Raw genomic sequence first — 21,565 nt, forward strand, 5'->3', positions numbered from 1 at the left:
TTGATTTCCCTTTTGATTCTAATTATTTTGTGCATTATATTATTTTTTTTGTTAATCTTTATAAATTCTATTTATTTAATTTTAAGTGTTATAATATGTTTATGTCCGGTCATGTATGTTTGTATGGCCTCTATTTCTAATGATCATCTTCAGATGGACCACCCTCGTAAAATATTACAAGATACAAGAAACTTTATTTGTCTTTGCAATCAAAGGGCGAGAATCCAAAATCGTTCAACCGTGAACCCTCATAGACTCTTCTTTTCCCAGATGTTTTTTGGGTCCAACAGCTGGGATCTATAAATTATAGAAAAGTTTACAAAGCCGAAACTGTCGGCCTTAGATACTATAACTGCTGCCTGCTTTAGCTTATGAATGAGTAGTCCTCATGGAACGTAGCTGGCTAGAGCAGCAGCGTGAAATAATGTTAGTGTTTCTGAAACTCAGCATTTAAAAACTGATTGAGAATGATTGAATGATGGCAGACGCATGAGAATGATGACATGAAGGAGGTGTTAATTTGAAGTCGAGTTTATTGAGAATTATTATAGAGTCCACAAAGCAACATAATAGCATAAAAAAGTAACAGTGCACATTGATACAAATACATTCAAATGGTTCTCTATAATACTAAGATTATGAAAGATTTAAGCTCTGTCTACCCTATCAAACTATTTTGACAAAAAAAGCGGCCAAATATGGTAGTGATATACACATTTTGTTGTCACATAAAGTTTGATAGTGTAGACATATCTTTAGAGGCAAATGATCCCATTAATAGGAATAAACGACTCATTTTAACTTCACTTCAATAGTAAATAATAAATGGTTATTTTACTCATGGAAATTACTTCTCCATGTTTTACTGGAAAAGAGTTCTCCTAACATCATCAAATAAATCAAAACATTTTTACATAATATACAATTTATGTATTTCAAATACATTACAATATTATAAATTTTGATTTACTTATAAAATAATATAAAGGCCTACCCAAACAGACTAGGCTAAATAGATGTGAACAACATAGTTTAATAACCATTTGAATGCATCGTGGCTGGTGTGCAGTATCAAAGCGAGTATATATGATCTTAGTAAAGGAGAAATTGACCATGAACACACAAAGCTCTGTCTATACTATCAAACTAGTGTGATGTGCCTAAATATGGTAGTGGTATACCCAAATATGGTAGTGGTATGACATTATCATGTCCATATATGGGCACATCACATGTTTATGTCACACAGAGTTTGATAGTGTAGACAGAGCTTAAGAATTGTTGATAGGAATCAAAGGTAAGTAACGCAGTACTGAAAAATAATGCCAAAAATGTAGAGGGTGATATTATATACCAGAGTAAACAGTGTTCAAAATCAAGAAGTATTTAAATTATTTCTCATTTCATTGAATTTATAAAATATTTGTTTGCAATTTCAGACTATACTCAAGTTATCGGTGAATATTAAATTTAAGATACAACAGAAAATAGATTCATATCGCATTTTGTGAAAAACGTTGTAACACCATATTCTAAATTTTAAAAGTTGTACAGTACATCAATATAAATATAATTTTACTTAAAATGTCTGATCTGGTATATAATACTGTATATATATTCTTTTTCTATATAATTTTTGTTTAAATTTAACAAATTGTATTACTGTACTGATTAACAATATTATGCTGTAAATTATATTTACTGTAAAATTATTATTATACGTCAACTAAAATTACAGACATTTCATATGCAACAGAAGCCCTTTCATTACAATGTATTGAAAGAAAATGTGGAAACTCGTTAATAATTGTAACCCCTCCTCCACAAATTCTGGCGACGCCCATGACCATAATAGTCCTTTATACTACTCACTGTAGCTCACTGTAGGTGTTTGTGAGTGACCAGTCAAATACTCCTAATGAGGTCACATTATTAGGGGAACAAACTTTAGATTAATACACACATTTCCGTCAAAATATTTTCAAAATCAATTTCACTTTAAGAATGTTTATGGATTAAGAGAGAATACAAAATAGGATTGAAGCATTTTGTTTGCTTATCAAGCAATTCAATATATTTCACTGTCAATAATATTTTTTTCCCTTAGAAATATATAGCAAATTAATAGAATAGGTGTATAACATGGATTTAAATGGAAGGTAACTCTACATGAATATTCAAAAGGCTATGCAATAAATTGTACATATTTTTCTATTGACCTTGAAGATTTATAGGTCCATGAAAAATAATATTGTATAATTGCACAGCTCATGAATATTCATATTTGCGCTATAAACCATATAATTTCTTCGTTAAAAAAGATTGCACACAAGCACTCAAAACTATCAACTAATAACAAAACAAAAAAAACAGTGAAAGAGAGACACAAGCAATAGAAAAGAATTTTCATGTTTCTTTTAACAAAAATTAAAATAAACTACAATAACAATATATTATATAGGTGTCATTTAAATTTACAATTCAGAATTAACTCAATATAATTCAAATTAAATTCAAGAAACTGTCTGCGACAATCTTGAAATATTCGGGATGATTAGCATCGCTGAAACTATGTAGTACAATCCATCGATACACACTGGTTTAAGGGTCTTTCACACCTGTTCCGGCACGACGACGGCAAATCCAATCGAACGGCTATGCGCATATTGATTGGTGCATATCCACGGAGAGCATCGTGAAAGCTAAACATTGGCGACCGGAACCATGCTGGAACTAGTGTGAAAGGCCCATAACTAGGTTAATCCATAGATTAGAATTATAGTAGCTATCTTTACTGTTTAGCATTGCTTGAACCCATTCACACCAGGAGTTAATTATTAGAGGAAAACCAACATAGTTTCAGTTGGATTTTAAAATCAATTACATAATATTCTATCAATTTTATTCATACAAAAAAAAACAAAAACTGAATCATAATTTTATATAAATACTGAAAGGGGTACAAAATTAATCTTTTCCTTACTCACTGTGAGCATTTCAATAATTCATAGATTAGTGCTGGTGTCCAATAGCCTAATCCTATCAAATGCATTTGATCTAATAACTACTATATTGCCATTTAAAAAGTACACTCAGAAATCGTAATTTCTAAATGTCATTTACCCCGTCACTGCATCAAATGGTGTTTATAATTTAATACTGTACTGAAAAGTACTAAAATTATATCACAATTATTGGATAATGCAATTGTGAGAGATTTTTTAACATTACAATTTACATGTTGTAGAGTAATAAACATTGTTTTTTAATCTCTTACATACCAAGTAACCATGTTTAAGTATCTATGTATATGTATTTTTGTTATATTGTCTTACATTGCTTAATCCATTTCATTAATCCAAAAGAAACAATAATCCTGAAGATTAAACGGATTAGTACTGTAAATATAAAAAGGAATTTTGACATTAAACAGTCTTAAAACTTGACATACCCTGTATGTTGTATTAAGACTATTTAATATGGACAACTGGGAAAATCAATTTGAACGTTGGTAAAAGCAGTAGGATCAAACCATTTACTGTATAAGGTATTTAGCATAATTATATTTCACAAAATTGATTGATTAATTAGTAACTATATTGTTTTTATTACTAAATGAACCACCATTGTGCAGTTATATATTAAACTAAACTAAGGAGTCAAAGTACACAAATCTATCTCTCAGAAGACAGTTATAGACTGAACTCTCACATCAAAAAGGTATTTAAAAGTGGAAACAAATTATCACTCTGTAATTTGACAAAAAATATCATATACAAAATAAAAAAAAAAGTATACCCGAATTCTACATTAACCAAACGGTAGTGTAAACACCACATTTGGTATCTATTTTTAACAGACCTCATACCACATATAAATGCTTATTGAAAAGACTAATATACGATAAAAGAAAATCTTATATAGCATACAGGCTACATTTGCAATCACTTGTTTTCCATCCAACCAACATTTAAAATTAGCAACATGAACAATTTATATCTATATTAATAATAGCAATAAGAATAATCACACCCAGTATTAATATCAGCAAGTCAGTAGAAAAAGTCATACATTGATTCTTTTTATTTAATATAATTTAACGATTTACTAGCGACATCAGTGGACCTTTCTGTAAACACAGTTTTCCACATATGATCTCACACAGTACATTTCATTTGTTCTTTACTATCCACAAGCCTAATATAGTATATTATATAATTTATCTACAAAAAAAGACAATCCTAATTTCTTACTATCGTTCCTAGCCTATCAGAAACTATCTCTGAAGAAGTTCCAGCCAATCACTGAATTACATTCAATAACATTCTAGCCAATATGAAAAAAGTAGTTGTACAATACAATACAATAAGGTTGTAATGAACATTCAATAATCCTCAATTATTTAATCTATTCAAAGTGTTTGACTTAAATAAATTATTTTCGATTCTCAAATGAGGTAAATCCTGCTGTTGGCATAGGCAAACCTATGAACGAACAATATACATTCTAAATACAGGGCATTTTAGGCTATTAAACACCTATAGGACTCAACCAAGTGTCGTCTTATAGGAGTGTCCCCTGTATAGGGGTTGCCCTTGTTTGGTTTATGGGAATGTGTCCTCTAAATAGGTATTTCAAAAGTTCCAAGTAAAATTCAGGACCTCGCAAGAGAATTGTTCAAGACAATTTTTTGTACATTATGGAACAGATTCTTCTGCAATATTTTGGCACAAAAGCCATAAAGTTCGTCATGCTTTAGTTGTTGCCCTTTCAGGTGTACATTCTTGGGCTTCAATTAGAAACATTGAGGGCGCACATCTTTACCCAATCTACTTATTTTGATAAACAATCAATTAATCAATCAATATAATAACTTAATCATTCATTAGTGGTACCTCAGGATTTACCTCACATAAAGATCTATAAATCATCAGTAGCCAATTTTATAACTGAGAAATTTGATTTCCAGCAATCCTGTTGCAACCAGCATGAACAATTGAGTATAGTAATGAATTTGAAAAATTATACTTTCAATATACACTCACAACAGTGCCTTCTTGCCATACATCATCCTACCTGACAAATGTTAATATTAGGAGGGTTTACAAAACTAGTTGTAATATCGGTTTTATACCAACAAGGGAAAAAGAATGCATAGTCGTAAGCCCGAAACCTGCGGGCTTTAGTCATTCTAGTTGTAAAATAAAAAGTGTAAATTAATTGCATCTAAAGTAATAGGATGGGACAGGACAACAGCGGGCAGTTTTCTATAGCAACAGTTCATTTTTTAATCATCTCATAGCATGTCATTTGCTTCAGCACCCTTTTTACCTTCTGCATTTGGAGTATTTACCTCCAAATACTGACCATGTATAAACAGGGGTAGGATGCCCTTGAGATGTTAAACTTGTTGCCAATGAAATGTTGTTTGGCATATATCGGGTTGCCCTGATGCGTGCCTACCGTTCATCTGTCCATGCCTTTGAAGATAACACAAGCCATAACAAACAGTCTATTCTTGTTTGCTCTCTTCGGTGGTTGATGACTCCGGGTCTTTTCGTGGCGGCATCCGCTCATTCAGTTTATCAAGTCCTTTGGCTTCTTCGAATCCACTGATCTTGTGAGAATTAATTGCTGTTGACGAGGGAAGTATTAGCAGAGATATAACATTGTAATACAGAAATGAATGCATACACCTATATCCATTCACCTCCTGCAAAACCTGACCTAAATTGTTGTTGACATGATTTCATATAAGTTTTAACCTAAGGGTTCTTGTCCATGCTGTTATGTGGTATACCACTGGCACCGGGGTGCCTGGGGGGCATGCGTTCATTCATCTTGTCAAGACCCTTGGCTTCTTCAAAGCCACTAATCTTCTGAGAGCTGATAGCTGTTGAAGAGATAAAAAGTAGTGTAGGATAAAACACGAGAATGCCACATGCAGATAGTAATCAAAATAAACAATGCGTGAATTGTTATCATAGTAAGAATAAAAAAAAGTGATTTTAAAATTAGAAAAGTGATGAGTACCCACAAGGCCTGCCACCACAAAATGAGAGAGACGGCATATATTTAATAAGATTGAACTTCTTTCATAGCTTTGTGTTACTTTATGTAACCTAAGGGTTTCATATTATGTTCACAGGGGTCACAACAAGGAAAAAATGAAATATGCTTTTATTTTTAGCATTTAGTTATATTTTTAAAAGCCGATATTTCATTTCTCTAAGTTGGGACCACTCTGAAAATAAGGGGGGCACTTTATATGAAGTTCAATACACATTACTCTCATTTTCTGATAGCACATTCAATTATTTTGTGTGAATCTAAATTAATAACCAATGCATCAATTTAAAAAGAAATATCAACCAAAAATGTTGACCTTAAAATGTCTACAAAAAGTGCATAAAAAAGTGAAATATAAAGTTTGTAGAAATATCATAAAAGTAGAAAAAAAATTAATATGTATTATTTAGATAAAAAATATATTAACGAGTCAAGAAGATAACTTTAATAATTCAAATTTAAATATTAATAAAATGATGCAATGAGTTTAACACATTCACTGCCAGTGGTAAACAGGGTGGTTTAGATGCCCTCCTACCGATCCCAGGGCTCAAATCAGGCACCAATACTTTTTGCCTGACAAAGAACAAAGCCACTCTTAAAGACTTGTATCAAGACTTTGCTTATGTAGAGCCTTTGTATATTCTCGTCACGTAAACTGGGTTGCCACCAAAGACAGTGAAATTAATCACATAATCTGCTTAAATTGAGATTAAATAATAAAGGGGTAAAAACTAGTGTGCCCGAGTTCTGAATGCAGAAAGAAAAAAAATTGTGACGTAAAAAAAATTCTCAAATGTATTTGTTTCGCACCATTAATTTTGTCAGTGAATATGGCAGAGAATATGTTAAAAGGAAAAAAAAGACACCACCAATTAAAAGTTAGATGAATGAAGCAAACCATAGCAATTAAGAACAGCTTACAACTCTCTTGGATTTAGTATACCACAATTGAGATAGACTGACCTTATATGGTAATTGGTGTTTAACTCTACTATACTTAGTAAAACAGTATAATATTTAATAGAACAATTTTCTTAGAAAATGATAAAAAGGAATTGATGGAGAAATGAAACTGGGAATATTCTGAGCGAGAGATTAACAATTGATTGAATTGATTGATTGAAATTTATATTTATACTGGGTAACCAACCTCTTCAGTCAAAGACTGGTCTCCCAGAGGGTCCAGTTGGTGATCAGTGGCTGTGATGTACTAATACACCGGGGTACCCCCCTACTCTTCTCGAAAGATGTATTAGGTTCTTTAAAGTGCACACGAGCTAGATGTGTACACTGGACCTACGGTTTATAGTCCTTATCCGAGAAGACTCGTTCTACCACCAGAACCATGGAGTGAGTGAGCCTCGAACCCCTGCTAATGTTATGGCTACGTAATTACGGTTCCACTGTCTTAACCGCTCGGCCACTCACTCATAAGGTTGAATATAAGATGAGTTTTATCTATCTCATAAATTTGAGGAATCTTAAAATGAATATAGACAAGCACCTTTAGGTTCTTAGAAATAATAGGTGTTATTATTAGTTTAAACTGTGCTTAAGTATTGTTTAAGTTTTTGCCTATTCAAAATATTATAAATTATGTGTAGAATATTTAATGAATTTACTGTTTCATATTGACTCTATATTCATATTTAATACGATTATCCAACTTGGATATTAAACAAATATATATAACATATTTTTTATCATTATATAAATAAAGTTCCCTTAATTTATTAGAATAAAAATTGAATTTCAATAAGCATCCCCAATTAGTTCCACTCCACCTCTCCCATGTTTTCATAACGACACCTAACTTACCAATAGTGAAATATTTTACATGTTGATTTACAACATACTTACCACTTAGTAGAGTAGCTTTTCCCCCAGATAGCGCCCCTGTAGGCAGCATACCACTGGGTGTCAGCCCCTTGAGAACAAGAACGGTTTCACTTTCCTCTCTGAAAGGAGATAAATAAACCAAATGAGGAATTTCACACACACAATTTTTTTAAATGACATTTCAGTTTTGAACAATTAAACACATTCATATACATAGTTGACTAAATATTTTAACAATAATGGTTAATGCTATAAAATTCAGGAAGACTTTTTCTCAGTTAGGTAGTTTAACCTAATGTAATAACATGTCTACTGACTCCCTAGAAGGTGAACAAAGATTGTGGATAAACGGTGGATAAATTTTGCAATAGCATGAAAATAAAACTCTGAAGTTGAATAAAAAATACCAGAAACGTAAAATTCAAGTTATATTACCTATATTTAGTCATCTGATAACATTTTTTACCACACCGTTTATTTTTATAGTTTTTAAAAATGCATGAATAGAGATTTTACTGTGTAATTTAAACTATCCCCCCCATACTGATAAGAAAGTGCTTATTTTCAAGTGTAACGCAAATAAAATCCAAAAAAATATGAAACATAGGGGAAACTATAGGTCGATAATTATTGGAATGTATGATCATTAGAAATTGTTTGCCCGCACCTGGCCTTTAACATTACAACATCCTGGTCCGATTTATCTCAAAGTTAACATAATTTACCAATACATATACCTACCTCAGAACTGTAAAAACTCTAGCCATCTTGCCAATGGCACGGATCTTATTCTTAATGATTTCTTTCCTGGCAACTGCAGTTCCCCCTGAGAACAAATAAAAGGTTATTATTAAATTAATTAGTAATATTATTAACATTATTTTGGTATCTGAAAACTTAATGATTGAAACACCTTAAAAACCATATACTGTAGTATTGTTATTTTTACAAATGATTATAAGAAATATCACCAAAAGATGGTTAGGAGGACATAAGCTTGGTTCCCACTTGGATGAAATGCAAGGGTATATGTGCAATGATCTGTTACTTGTGATTGGTCCAATTGCAACTGTTGCATTGTGTACAAGTGGGAACAAAGCTTATCCAACAATAAATCAACATTGTGAATTTAATCTGCAAAACAAAATTCTATATCATTCCAAAATAAAAATGAATGAAAATATTCTGCTTGGAATTTAAAACGTCCAATCCTATAATGTCTGTGAAACAGCAATCAAGACCAGCTCTGCACTTTAATAGGCGCATTACGCACATAAGATTAACATAGGATATTTTAATTCGCCTTAACACAAAGATTTTCAAATGGCATGTCTAGACACATTTCCTACCACCAAAACTATTTCTAAATAGTAAGTGGTCTTTCATTAACTGATTTGGCCACTTAAAAGCAGCTATATTCATGGATGAATTAGGTTAACTAATTCCTCCATGCTATATTGTCATTATATTTTCTATTATTAGCCTTGATAAAGAATAGTATATTAATAAAATAGCCCTGAAAAAAGAATAGTGTTATCTGAAAGATTGACATCACATTGTTCTCAAGCTTTTTTGTTTTGATTAAGCTGCGTTTTCCTTAATAATTATTTTATATCTCAATTGAAATCCAAAAAGGTTACCGACATCATTGTTGTTAATCAGTAAAATTAACCTTACTGCCCAGTAAGTCCGTCAGAAGACCTTGGAGAGATAGCCTCGGAACAGTGGCGGATCCAGGATTTTGAAGTAGGGCCTTAAAATAATGAAATTAAGTGCTGAACTGATGTCCTATCTTTTGCATTACAATTTGTGAAATTTAGAGGCGGCCCGGGCTGGCTGGGACTCCCCTTGAATACGCCCCTGCAGACATATGGTGTCTAATTAGAGTCTTCCCAAACACAATTTCCAGAGATAAGTAATCAACACAATTTTCAACGACACAATTAAAATGTGTATTAATTACTTTACGTTAGAGATCAACAATAATGTTAAAAATGTGCAGTGACTTCGTGCTAGTTCATCATGACCTTCGGAATCAGTTGCATTTTAAATCAATGTGAGTTGAAACACCATTGTGAAAAGGTGCGTTAAACACAGCAATCGACAACAAAAAACAGCATTGAATATATATACCTTATAAATACCCACATCAACTTCATTGTCTATACTTTCTGAATTAAACTACCTTTTGCCGAAAAACAATAGTACTTGAAATCATAAAAATGATTTAGTAACAATAACATGCACGCAAAATGTACAGGTTAACAGTACGGATCGGTTTACAACGATTCAGATATTTCAATTATTAAAGCAAAACTATATAATTCAGCGTTTTTATTCACATAAATAATCGATCAATAAGCGATCAATCAATAACCAATCAAACAAATACTTTACATCTAAAAGGAGATACAGGTTCTACTCCGGGAAGGTTGAATTTGCAAGGGACATCACTATTACATAGAGTTATTATAAAATACATGAGTATTCCACACTATGATTGATATATAATATAGAAACCACATGTTTCTAGATATTAGTAAATTCCCAATTTAAAGCTGAAATGCAAGTTTAGTTTGGATAGCCTTATTCCTTAATTAATAAGCTTTCTAAATTATTTGCAATTTACCAGTCCCAGTATAATATAAAATACCAGAGAGATATTACTGTCTAAAGCACTGTCTACAATATCACAGTTTATGCGACAAAAAAGTGTTTTAGTGCTCAAATATGGTAGTGGTATGACATCATCATGGCCATATAGGCACATCACGTTTTGTTGTCACATAAAGTTTGATAGAGTAGACAGAGCTAAGCACAATCAACATGCCCACACTGAACATGTCTTAGGCTGGTTCATGATATCTGTCTTGTTTTCCAACAAATACAATTTTTTATATTGCGTATACTGTATGGTGGTATGAAATATTAAATTCACCTCCAGTTTAGCATGAATTCTTGTCATACAAAGGACTGTCTGAATCCAGAATTGTTGTAGTCTCTAGTATTTTTATAACTCTATGTACATACAAGGGAAGAATTTTATACTACCACAAAAAGACGGAATAAATAAACAAGATAAAGATAAATATTGTAATACAGTATTTAGTGATATATACATAGTGCAGTACATCTAGCGTTCTACAAAATGATCAAGAAATACAAAATAACATTTCTTCATTTTTTTTATAAATATAAAATATTTGTAGAAATTATTATTAGTCTTTTCTTTTCAGAAACATTAAAATTCACTTAAGAAATTAAGCATATTCCTGTCGGAAATTAACATTTTGTTTGTGTAATACTCATTGTTTATGACATGCCTTATTCAAAACAAGGATAGGTGGGTGCAATTAGGTATTTTACATGTAATGTTAGCAATGCAATGGGCTATATATCAAAATGCTGAGAATGGCCAGCATGGGACTTAATAATAATTTGCTGTGCCGATTCCCTACAATAAAGATAATGATACATTTTATTTTGCCCACTGGCATTAAGTAGCTGTACGATTGTATGACCTCTGTTTCATAAAGTACTCTTTTAAAGCCTTCTTATCTTTGTACTGGAAAACATATTGAATTATTATCTCATAAATAATGTTGCTGATTAAGATTTTGTCAGAATAATTTGGCCCAAATGGTAATAAATGAGAGAAAAAAACTGCAACCTTTTTTTTAATAATCAGAATTATATTTAGATTTCTCTATTTTGATGATTAATAGTTTTTCAATTGATATTTAATGTTTAAAAATGTATTTTTATGTAAAATATTACATATAATATGATACATCAAAGTATAAAATAATGATATAATAGGTTAATTAATTATTTGACAAACGTTTTTTTGACTATTAATTTTCCCAGGGTAGTCTATTAAGTTCATTCAAAATAGCAAACAAAATTAGTTATTACCACAATAATTTATTTGTAATCAATTCAGAAATACAGGCAGAATTAGCGTGTAAATTCCATTTAAGAGTAATTGGTACATATTACGAATTTCTAAAACGGCACTTTAGCTAATTTAATACAATTAATTTCAAGCATTGTGAAATTTTAAAATAGTCGATTTAGATAATAAATAGTTATTAAATGAAGAAAAAGTTTTCTGTATTTCTTATATCATTGTTGACGGAAACTTATAAACCCGGAACACTCACCATTACCATTACTGTCTTCAGCTGAAGTGAAAAAAATGAACGAAACATGATAATTAGAGAAAAAAAAAACACAAATAAAAAAAAAGTGTAGAAAAACTATGTGCACAGAATTGTATTCAGCACTGAATGATTGGATATTTTACATTAAATATAATTTAAACCCTTTTCTTAAGCTTTGTCTACACTATCAAATTAGTTTGAACAAAGAAGTTTGATGTGCTCAAATATGGTAGCGATATCACCATATATGGGCACATCACATTTTTTTTGGTCACATAAAGTTTGATAGTGTAGACAGAGCTTTAGTTGTTATTTTTTAGAAATCTATAGCGTTACATATATTGATGCCATGATGGCCTTTAAAGTTCACATTAATGACTATGTTAATTGGACTTTTATGAAAGGTGCTATAATCTTTATATATATCACTTATAATTATATTGATACAGTACATACTGAGGTACTATTAATCATTATAGTACAACAGCAAATATACTAGTGGGGATTATTATGGAGAATTTTCAAATAATAAAACAATTGTTTAATTTTAATTCAACCTACTAGATAAAGTTTTAAAACCAAATATAATCATCTGAAGCAATTATGCTTCAACATTGGCTGTATCACTACATTACTATATAAATCACACCAATATTAAATTCCAATAATGTATGTAGGATATACACTCTGGGATACATTCTAACTAGACATGCCTCAGTGGTCGATCATGCATTGGGTCAACTCTTCTAAGGATACTTGGTTTGGAGGTGAATTCTTCTAAGCATACTAGTAGGGGAATAGGTAACTTCTAATAATACTTTAGATGGAGAATAGTGATGTTAAAAACTAGTCTGAATGAAATATATAAACCATTCACGCTATGACTCGGATTCTAAACTACGTAGAATGTAAGGTATATGAGGGGACAATTACTGTTAACGCAACCAAAGTAGAAAAGCAAATCATGTGATCAGTAACGATGGTTTGAAGGCGTCTCGGGTTGCATATGAACGATGCAATGACATTTCAGTTCTCTACAGCCTTTATACATTGTCATGATTTGCATTTTGTGTATGGTGATTAACTATATTGTTTTTGGTTTAGGAAAGTTTGTTTACAAATTATGTAGGGTGTTAAGTTGAAATAACATCCATTTTGTTTATAAAATTAAAATATGGTATATTTTTTTGGTAATTTGGATTTTTCCTGCTTATTTTAAATTTAATTTAAAAGTAGTTTTGACTATATTTTTTAAATTTTTAATTTTATTTGATCAATTCTAAGGGTAATAATTATCAGTTATAATAAAATAGAAGATGTTCAATGCCTAACACTAACAACCTCTGGACATTGCATGTTAAGTTAAAACACAATAGTACTTTTTATATAGTGTTTAGCTTATAACTCACAGCACTCTTAAAAAAGTTTTTGAAATATGTAAAGAATATATTAAGATTATTGAATAACAGTATAGAGATACTTCACCCAGCAAAGAGGTAAATAATGGCATCTTTACAGTAGAAAGGTTTAGCACTGGCAGTTGGTTTAGAAGCCAAAGCATAATATTAACATAGAAATCGATAGTAAAAACTGAAGGTAAGCAAGTCCTATAGAATAAAATGCTCAGATTTTATAATTTTGGTCTTATTTCTGTAGCATACTGGTTTATATGTTTAAGCATTGTTATTGAAAATTATTTCCCACTTGATATAACAGTGGAACACACTTTTTTAGCCAAGCTTAATACAGTAGTTTATCACCACAGTCATAATATGAATATACTATATCACAGAGAAATAAGTCCTAACTTATTTCTCCATGATTATATATAGTTTGAAGCAACAAATTCAGCTTTTTGGACTTATATAGTTTTTTTTTCCATTTTTGGAAGCTAAAGCAACCTCTTGTCAGGTTTTTCACAATTTTGCACAGAAACACTGTATTTTATATTAGTTATTTTGTTCAAGCTGTAATGTTAAGCTGTAGAAATACTCATCTAGTGAAAAACTTTTAAATTTGAAGCTAGCTAATAACAAAACATGAAGCAACAGATATTGATTAAAAAGGGTTTTACGTATTTTTTTTATGTATGAAAAGATTTTTAAAATTTTTTTACTTAAATTTTTGTTGCTACACCTGATAATGAAACTGCTATTCAAATGTTAACACTGAATATCATTAATAACTTCTATTTCCAATCAGGAGTATAAATGGGCACTTTATAGGGCAATGACTAATAATTTTAATAATAATTATAATAATATTCAAATTTATTATTATTTTGTTTCATTATTTGTAAACATTACATCTAGGAATATAAATGGATACTTAACATATAGCAAGCATTAACTCTGTAATAATTTAATGCAAAATTATGCAATTCTGAATAAATATATTATTTTTATCATTTTGTTTATTTATTTTCTCTGGTTTAGTTATCATTATTGAATAATTGTGCTTACTTATTGATTATTTATAATAATCAATATTCAATTCATTACGAAACGCTAATTTATTTCAAGAAAATTATAGACATTTTGGATTTCAAACATTCAATATTATCTCGACAAGCTTCCTAAAAACCAATTATAAACTACGCTAAGATTACTAGAGATTTTATTGCTTCTAAAAATTTACTATTCAACAATACGATGTATAATATCAATGTTAATGTAATGTGTATCTGTTGCGATGCAAATTACAACTCAAAAGCTTTTCATCATTTCATCATCATGCATCATCGATTCTTTTAGCATCTATTCCATGTACAATGTCAAGTCTACTATTTTATGCTTGACTGGACAGAATTTAACTAGGCATTGATCGCATCAAAATTTAGTTAAAATCCAAGTCTATATTTTGAGAAATGTATATTATTCACGAATATTTATGATTTTTTTCCTTGTATTTGTATGAATGATTTAATTCTCTCAGACAAAATAAAATTTTATATAAACCGATATCATAAAATAAAACTATTTTTCTAAAAATTTTTAAATAAAATTTCTTTTAAACGAGTTTACATTTATTAAGTATGTTAGAAAGAAATTTTGTATAGGTAATATTTATCGTTTAGGGTATGTCTGCTGTTTATTTAAACCATTTATTTCAAAAATAAAATGAAGGTTAAATTAGTGATTGGTCGTTGATAAAAACGTCAACATTACAAAAACTGCAATGCGACCAGGTGGTCAAACGTACAAGATCCTACAGAACAAATAAACAGTATTTTGTGTTGCAGTTGAAAGTTGCAAAGCGATAAACCAGTTAAATGACGTTCTAACCCCCAATCGTATTTCAACCGTTATTTTCATGTTAAAACCGTTTATTAAACATTTTTCCAGTTTCTGCTGCCAAGATATTAGGAGTAATTTATTCTTTTTTCTCAGCAGAAACAGGACCATAATCATTATTTACGTTTACTTATAGTGATACTATTATTGTGAATAAAATTATAGGTAATTGCCACATAATGCTTTGAGATTGGATCTCTATACTATTTTCTATGGCAGCCTTTTATATGACTTTCAAGCAAACTATAAAAAACAATTCATTTTGAAAAGTGAATGGATATTGTTGAATTAAAGTACATAACATTGCCAATGTAAATATGCAAGGTTAACAAGAAAGTAGTTTAATATAACAGCATGACTGAATGTATGTACTAACCTACACAATGATCTAACAACAGAAACTGGGTCTTAATCGTCTCTAGTCTAAATCAATACACATTTCAAATATAATTATAAGGTTTTTATGTTATTGGAAATGCTATACATAATCAGGCGTGGAAACACAGGAAAAAATATCTAATATTTATTCTAAGTCAATGTGTGCATGTCAAACAACTATAGGGTTATAGACACACGTTATTGCTATTAATAAAAACACACGACGACATGTTGCAACAATGCACAGCAATACATAGATCCTAAACGCACACACACACGCACGCCATTTGCTTTTAGCGTGATCTTACTTGGTCGTTCGTACGTAACCACACGTTTACAGGCTTGGAAAGAAAAAGGTGAATAGAAAATAAATTATGAGTAATGAATGAAAAGCTGAGGAAGAAAACTTTCAAGCGAAAAAACAGATAAATAAGGTTAATCACAAGTAATAATAAATGAAGCAACAGTTTTTAATATTTTGTCTAAATCTGAAATAAAACTGAACTGAAAATTGTATTAAATAGTATTATGCTAACAATAATTGTTTTTATGTATTTTGTAACTGAATTTAATGATACACAATGTATACACAGGTAGTTAGGGAATGGAGTAAAAAAATAAATAATTTTTTCCTCCATGGTTTCTGCAAACACAAGCACTTCACTTTTGTCTCCTGCCAACTTACTTTGTGGTATTTGTTGTTTTGTATGATTTTGGCCATGAAGAATAAGAATATAATGACAGTTAAAGATGTATTGTCGGCTGAAAAAAATAATTATTTAAATTTTTTTTTCGGGAAAAGACTGTAATTTAAAGCAAAAAATAGTTAAATTGGCTGCCAGCCAATGGATTTTTGGTTGAATTTAACCATTTGTTTTGTCATTTTACAAGGGAAAACATTTTGTTTTTTTTTCTATGGAAGTTTTATTAGAATTACAAAATAACCTATTCAAAGTCCGATTTAATTAATCTTCATTTTTCCTGTTTTTGGGGGACGATACATCTTTAAATTAAACCAAAAGTGTCAGTGGTTGTCAGTTATAAATACTTAATTAGAAGATAGTAAGGAGCATCACGCAAGTGTATTAACACTCTTCAAATTGCGGGGGATGCTTGTGCATTTTAAATAACTTACATTTTAGATTAGGTGTCAATTTTGTTGTATGTGAGATCACAGAGATATATCTCTATAATGGCATGTAGAATATAATTTATATTATAATAAAAATTTATTAAAATAATAAATTTACATTCTATATTTATCTACGATTCTCTTAAAAACTATTATGTATATCATCACAATTTAGTAGTATTTGATTTCACTTTAAATTAGTGCAAAAATAAATGTTTAGTCTATGGTAATTTTTGTTGAACATTGTGATTTGATTATACGGTGTAATATTGACAATAGCAGAGAAGGATGTTGTATACTTGATATATATCGAGTTTGTCCGATCCTAAACTCATGCAATATGCATACAAGGCTAGAGTTTGCACAACAACAATCCTGTTCACTTTGCTACTTCAAAAACTATGCACACACGTTTTTCATTTTTAAATCGAGTAAATAATTATTCGTCAATTCATGATGTGATATTGATATTAGCTTTGATGGGAGATGATATTAAAAAATTATCTTAATAATTGTTAATTCTGTAGAAAATATCTAGTAATTTAGTTTGTATGCAATATTTTTTTTTTTTTTTGATTTATGATTTTGATTATATTTGATTACTGTTAATAAATCTTCCCATATTTTCATGTTGTACATCTTACCTTCATCATCTTCACCATCTCCAAGCTCGTCATCTGAACAAATATTTAAGATATTAACCAACATTTCAGTAACTATACAAAAAGGGAGAAAAAATAAAGAAAATCATGATCAGTTAATGTCCATGTGCGAGGTTAAAAAAAACATATACATAACAATTAATCAAATGCAAAAAAAAAAAAAAACAATTTTTGATGTATTCATTTTCTAAGGCGTAGAATTTACATTTAATCCAACAATTCAAATTTAGCACAAGATTAAATTTTAAAGAATAAAAGTACAATGACATTTATTACAGTACATCTTTATTTATAGTTATCTTAAAATGTATACAAGATAAAATAACCTTTAACCTTGATATTGACCTTACATATCACATGACCTTGAAGTGAACTTCAGTGAAATTTATAATTAATTAGATTATTACTGTTAGATTAAATTCCAAACATCTTCATGGTTGGAGACTAATCAGCATAATTCATGGAATAGGAAGAGCCCATACTTTCAATAAATTTACCTTGGGATGAGATAAAAAGCTGTAGAAATCTCGTTATAAAGCATATTAAAGAACGCGTTGGCGTACATTATTATCATCCAAGGTTTATCTCTGTGGTACATACATGATGATGAATAAGATAAAATTAAAGGTTAGATATTACACAGCTAAAAAGACCAATTTACCTCATGTAATGAGTATAAGTTTGTATTATAGTGAAGGTAAATTAATAAAAACACGGTCATATTGGTATGCACACTTTAATAGTACCGGTAATTGCAAAATGGTGAGCCAAATGTGCGCATAATTAATTATCCTAAAAATACTTCAAATTTAAGACTTGGAAATAATTGGAGATTGCAATTAGTAAATTTATAACAAAAAATATGAAAAATAATATATGGATTAATATACTATAATTCATCAAAATGGCAAATTAAATGCTATTGTCAATATATTATTGACAAAACATAAAGTAAATTTATAACAGCAAATGTACATTTTTTTCCTAAGCACTGAAATCATTTTGTGAGTAAATTAATTTGAACATTGTTCTTTTCTACAATATATCTAGTTTATTTGTATTTTAAAATATTTTTGCAAGGCTCAAATGTTGTATTGAAATGAGAAAATTCAATATAATTAAACATATGCTAAAGAGATTAGTTAAAATCATTACGTTAAAACCACATTTTCCAAACCAAATCTTAATGTTGAAATTCACCATAGAAAATTAGCAATTTGCTAGCAGATTTGTAAAAATTGCTAGTTAATAATTTCAAAAGTAGCTTATGTTTGCTGGTTGTAAAAACAAATCTAACAAAGGTACTAAAATAGTAAAAGGAAGCGCTGAAAGGAACCTAATTTTTTATTTTTTCCATTGTCAATTTTGAAATTCAAGATTGAAGAAATGTTATTAGTCCACTTTAAAATGGAAATATGTTTTGCTTGGCATAAAAGACAATAAAACAACAAAGAAAAATAAATAAAATTGCAAAAGGCAATGTTAAAATACTATTTATAGGTCTATGTTAAAATACTGTTAAAACAATTAAAATTCAAAACTAGATTTGAATTCGTCACTTTGAATGGTTTAAGGTCAATCTTCTGACAAAGTTATATGATGTTATGTCCACAAAAATTAGAGATACACATGCAACAAAATTCTTGAAAAGAAATAAGAGTAAGATAGAAAAAAAAAAGAGATCCCGACAATAACAAGGGTATATCCGCTAAGTGCGGATAACCAATTAAATTTACAGCAAAAAGTTATAGTCGAAAGTTAGAATTGTACATATTAATGATAATTAATGTAATTAATTAATTAATTAATAATTAATTTGGATTTGCCTATGGGGTTGTCTTTTTACTAGCAAAGGTTCTTACTAATGGATAAAAAAAAAAGGAAATTTCTAGCCCTATAAGCAGATGAAAACAAGAGGAAACTCACAGAACTGGTAACAAGACAAACACAGTTTTTAGCAAAGATTACAAGACTGACCATTCAATTTCCTACTGTATTTGCATAACCAAATAATGGTATTTTTAGAATCAACAAATCAATTCCAGCCAGAGGCGTCATCTTCTATAATGACTGATAACACCCAATAGTGTATCATGTCTAGCGACAATAAACATCCAGCATTATCTTTCTGCTGACGGCACATACCCTAGCACTTACAGTAACTCCTAAATATATTAACTTGAACTACCCTGTTGGTTTTCCGGTTTAAGGGCCTGTTTCTATTGAAAAATAAAAAAAAAAACGTTTTTTTGGAAACCGGTTTCGGCTGTTGTTTATAAATAAAGATCGCGTTGCAGCTCAATTTTTACTCCAATAAAACCGGTTCCGTCCATGTGTGTTCGTTATGAATGACGTCATTATATACACCACAATGCAGTTCGTTAGGCGGAAGCGCGATTGGATCGAGGTCATGTTTACTTTTTTTCGCATAGCGCGATCCCCAAGAAATAGCATCCATTTCATCATAGAAGGGGGAATTATAACCTGAAACGTTATTGTGGTCCTTGGTTAAAGTATAGGTACGTCGCACCCTCTGATATTATCAAGTTGAACTCGTCTAGCTTTCACACGCTTTACAATATTCTTAAAAACATGTAGGCCTACGCGAGTCTTTCTTCCGACTCCCGACAAGTCCCCTCATCTTCTTCCCTTCACATATTTTTTACGAACCTCGTAATGGCATCGGTCAACAATTTTTAGTTAAATAAAATACTCACTATCCAGAGAAATAAAAATGACTTAGGCCTAGGTCCTATCGCGGGGGTTTGACTGCGAGTTGACCGCAATTGTCCCAGTGCAGCAGACTGCAGAGTTCAGTTTTTGGGGTCAAATTGAGACCGCGATTGTGTTGCAGCTAAAAATTGCTCCGCGGAAACCGGTTTCAGAACGGTTCTTTGCGATCGAGACCGCAATCAATTTGGGTTTTTGAAACCGTTTTTAAGATCGGTTCTTTTTTGTGGTTTTTTGTGGGGACCCATTTCTGCTGGCAAGAAAAAACGGTTCTTGAAAAGAACGGTATTCAAAACCGTATTCTCTGCTCTATAGAAACAGGCCCTAAGACTATTTTTCTCCTTTTATTTAAATTTATGGTTTTATCAGGTTTTTAAATGATTAATTTTTTTCGAAAGGTTTATTTGACATTAAAATATCATATTCAATATAACCTTTAAAGTCTTAAATTTTCTAGTAAAAAACATGATTAATATATTTTCAACAGTGACATACTGAGTTGCAGGGATGTAATTGTGCAGGGCGGAGCCGGGCGGGGCCGCCCTGCCTAAAAGCCTCCCGCCCAGTCTAAAGCTAATTTTAAGGCCTTCCGCCCAGCGTCAGACGTACCTGTCCGCCCACCCTAAATTCCTTTTTTTTCCGCGAAATATCGGGCATATTCTAGCTAACACAAGCTCACATCGCACAATGCAGCTAGCCTAGCACAAAACACACAGCTTTGAAAATCAACCAAGCAGAACTGTCATGTACTTAATGCTGATTGGACGGTACGCTCAAGTTCCACTTGAGTGAACATCACAACCTAGCATGCAGCTTGCTGCTAGCTTTGCATGCTGTGCGCGATTTTCTTATCTCCTCTGCTGTATGAATGAATCATGGAGAATATTTAAAAAAACCGGCGAATTAAACTGTAGGCTAATCAACCGTTCCACGCCGACTGCTTTGTGGAGTAACTTCCCGACTACGTGTATTTATTAAAAAACATTGAATTGAAACATACTATATATCTTGTACTGTTATTATTTTTTATTTTGTGAATTACATCATTAGCGCGAGTATACTGTAGTATGGCTCGGATGATAGCCTAGATCATTCATCGCCCAGGCCGCAGACCTGGCGAAATGTACGTTCGTTCATGTAAGTACATCGTGATGTTTTTCTACGTGGTTGTTGTGCGGCATGAATATCAATAAGAGGTTTTTATCTTGAAAAAATATTCTCGGCTAAATCGAACAAATTTATTTAATTCATGCAAGCTAGCTAGGCCTAGGCGTTCTTCAGGGGCAAGTTAACCAC

The 21,565-nt window shown here is 30.8% G+C and overlaps 1 protein-coding gene across 6 annotated transcripts in view; it reads right to left on the reverse strand.

The window, feature by feature from the left end:
• Positions 1–515: 515 nt before the first annotated feature.
• The window catches only part of LOC140052093 (protein phosphatase 3 catalytic subunit alpha-like), a 51,890-nt gene continuing 30,840 nt past the window's right edge, over positions 516–21,565 (reverse strand). Inside the window, exons 10-15 of one of the 6 annotated variants that reach the window (XM_072097493.1) lie at positions 17,522–17,593; positions 16,054–16,086; positions 12,075–12,095; positions 8,653–8,737; positions 7,933–8,030; positions 516–5,634 (exon numbers count right to left, since the gene is read on the reverse strand). In XM_072097493.1, the coding sequence (XP_071953594.1) occupies positions 5,513–5,634; positions 7,933–8,030; positions 8,653–8,737; positions 12,075–12,095; positions 16,054–16,086; positions 17,522–17,593 (431 nt within the window). In that variant the 3' untranslated portion in view covers positions 516–5,512. The other 5 variants (XM_072097492.1, XM_072097495.1, XM_072097494.1 and 2 more) reach the window with 5 other exon arrangements.

The sequence above is a fragment of the Antedon mediterranea genome, chromosome 6 (genome assembly GCF_964355755.1).
Source record: "Antedon mediterranea chromosome 6, ecAntMedi1.1, whole genome shotgun sequence".
NCBI classification, from domain to species: domain Eukaryota; kingdom Metazoa; phylum Echinodermata; class Crinoidea; order Comatulida; family Antedonidae; genus Antedon; species Antedon mediterranea.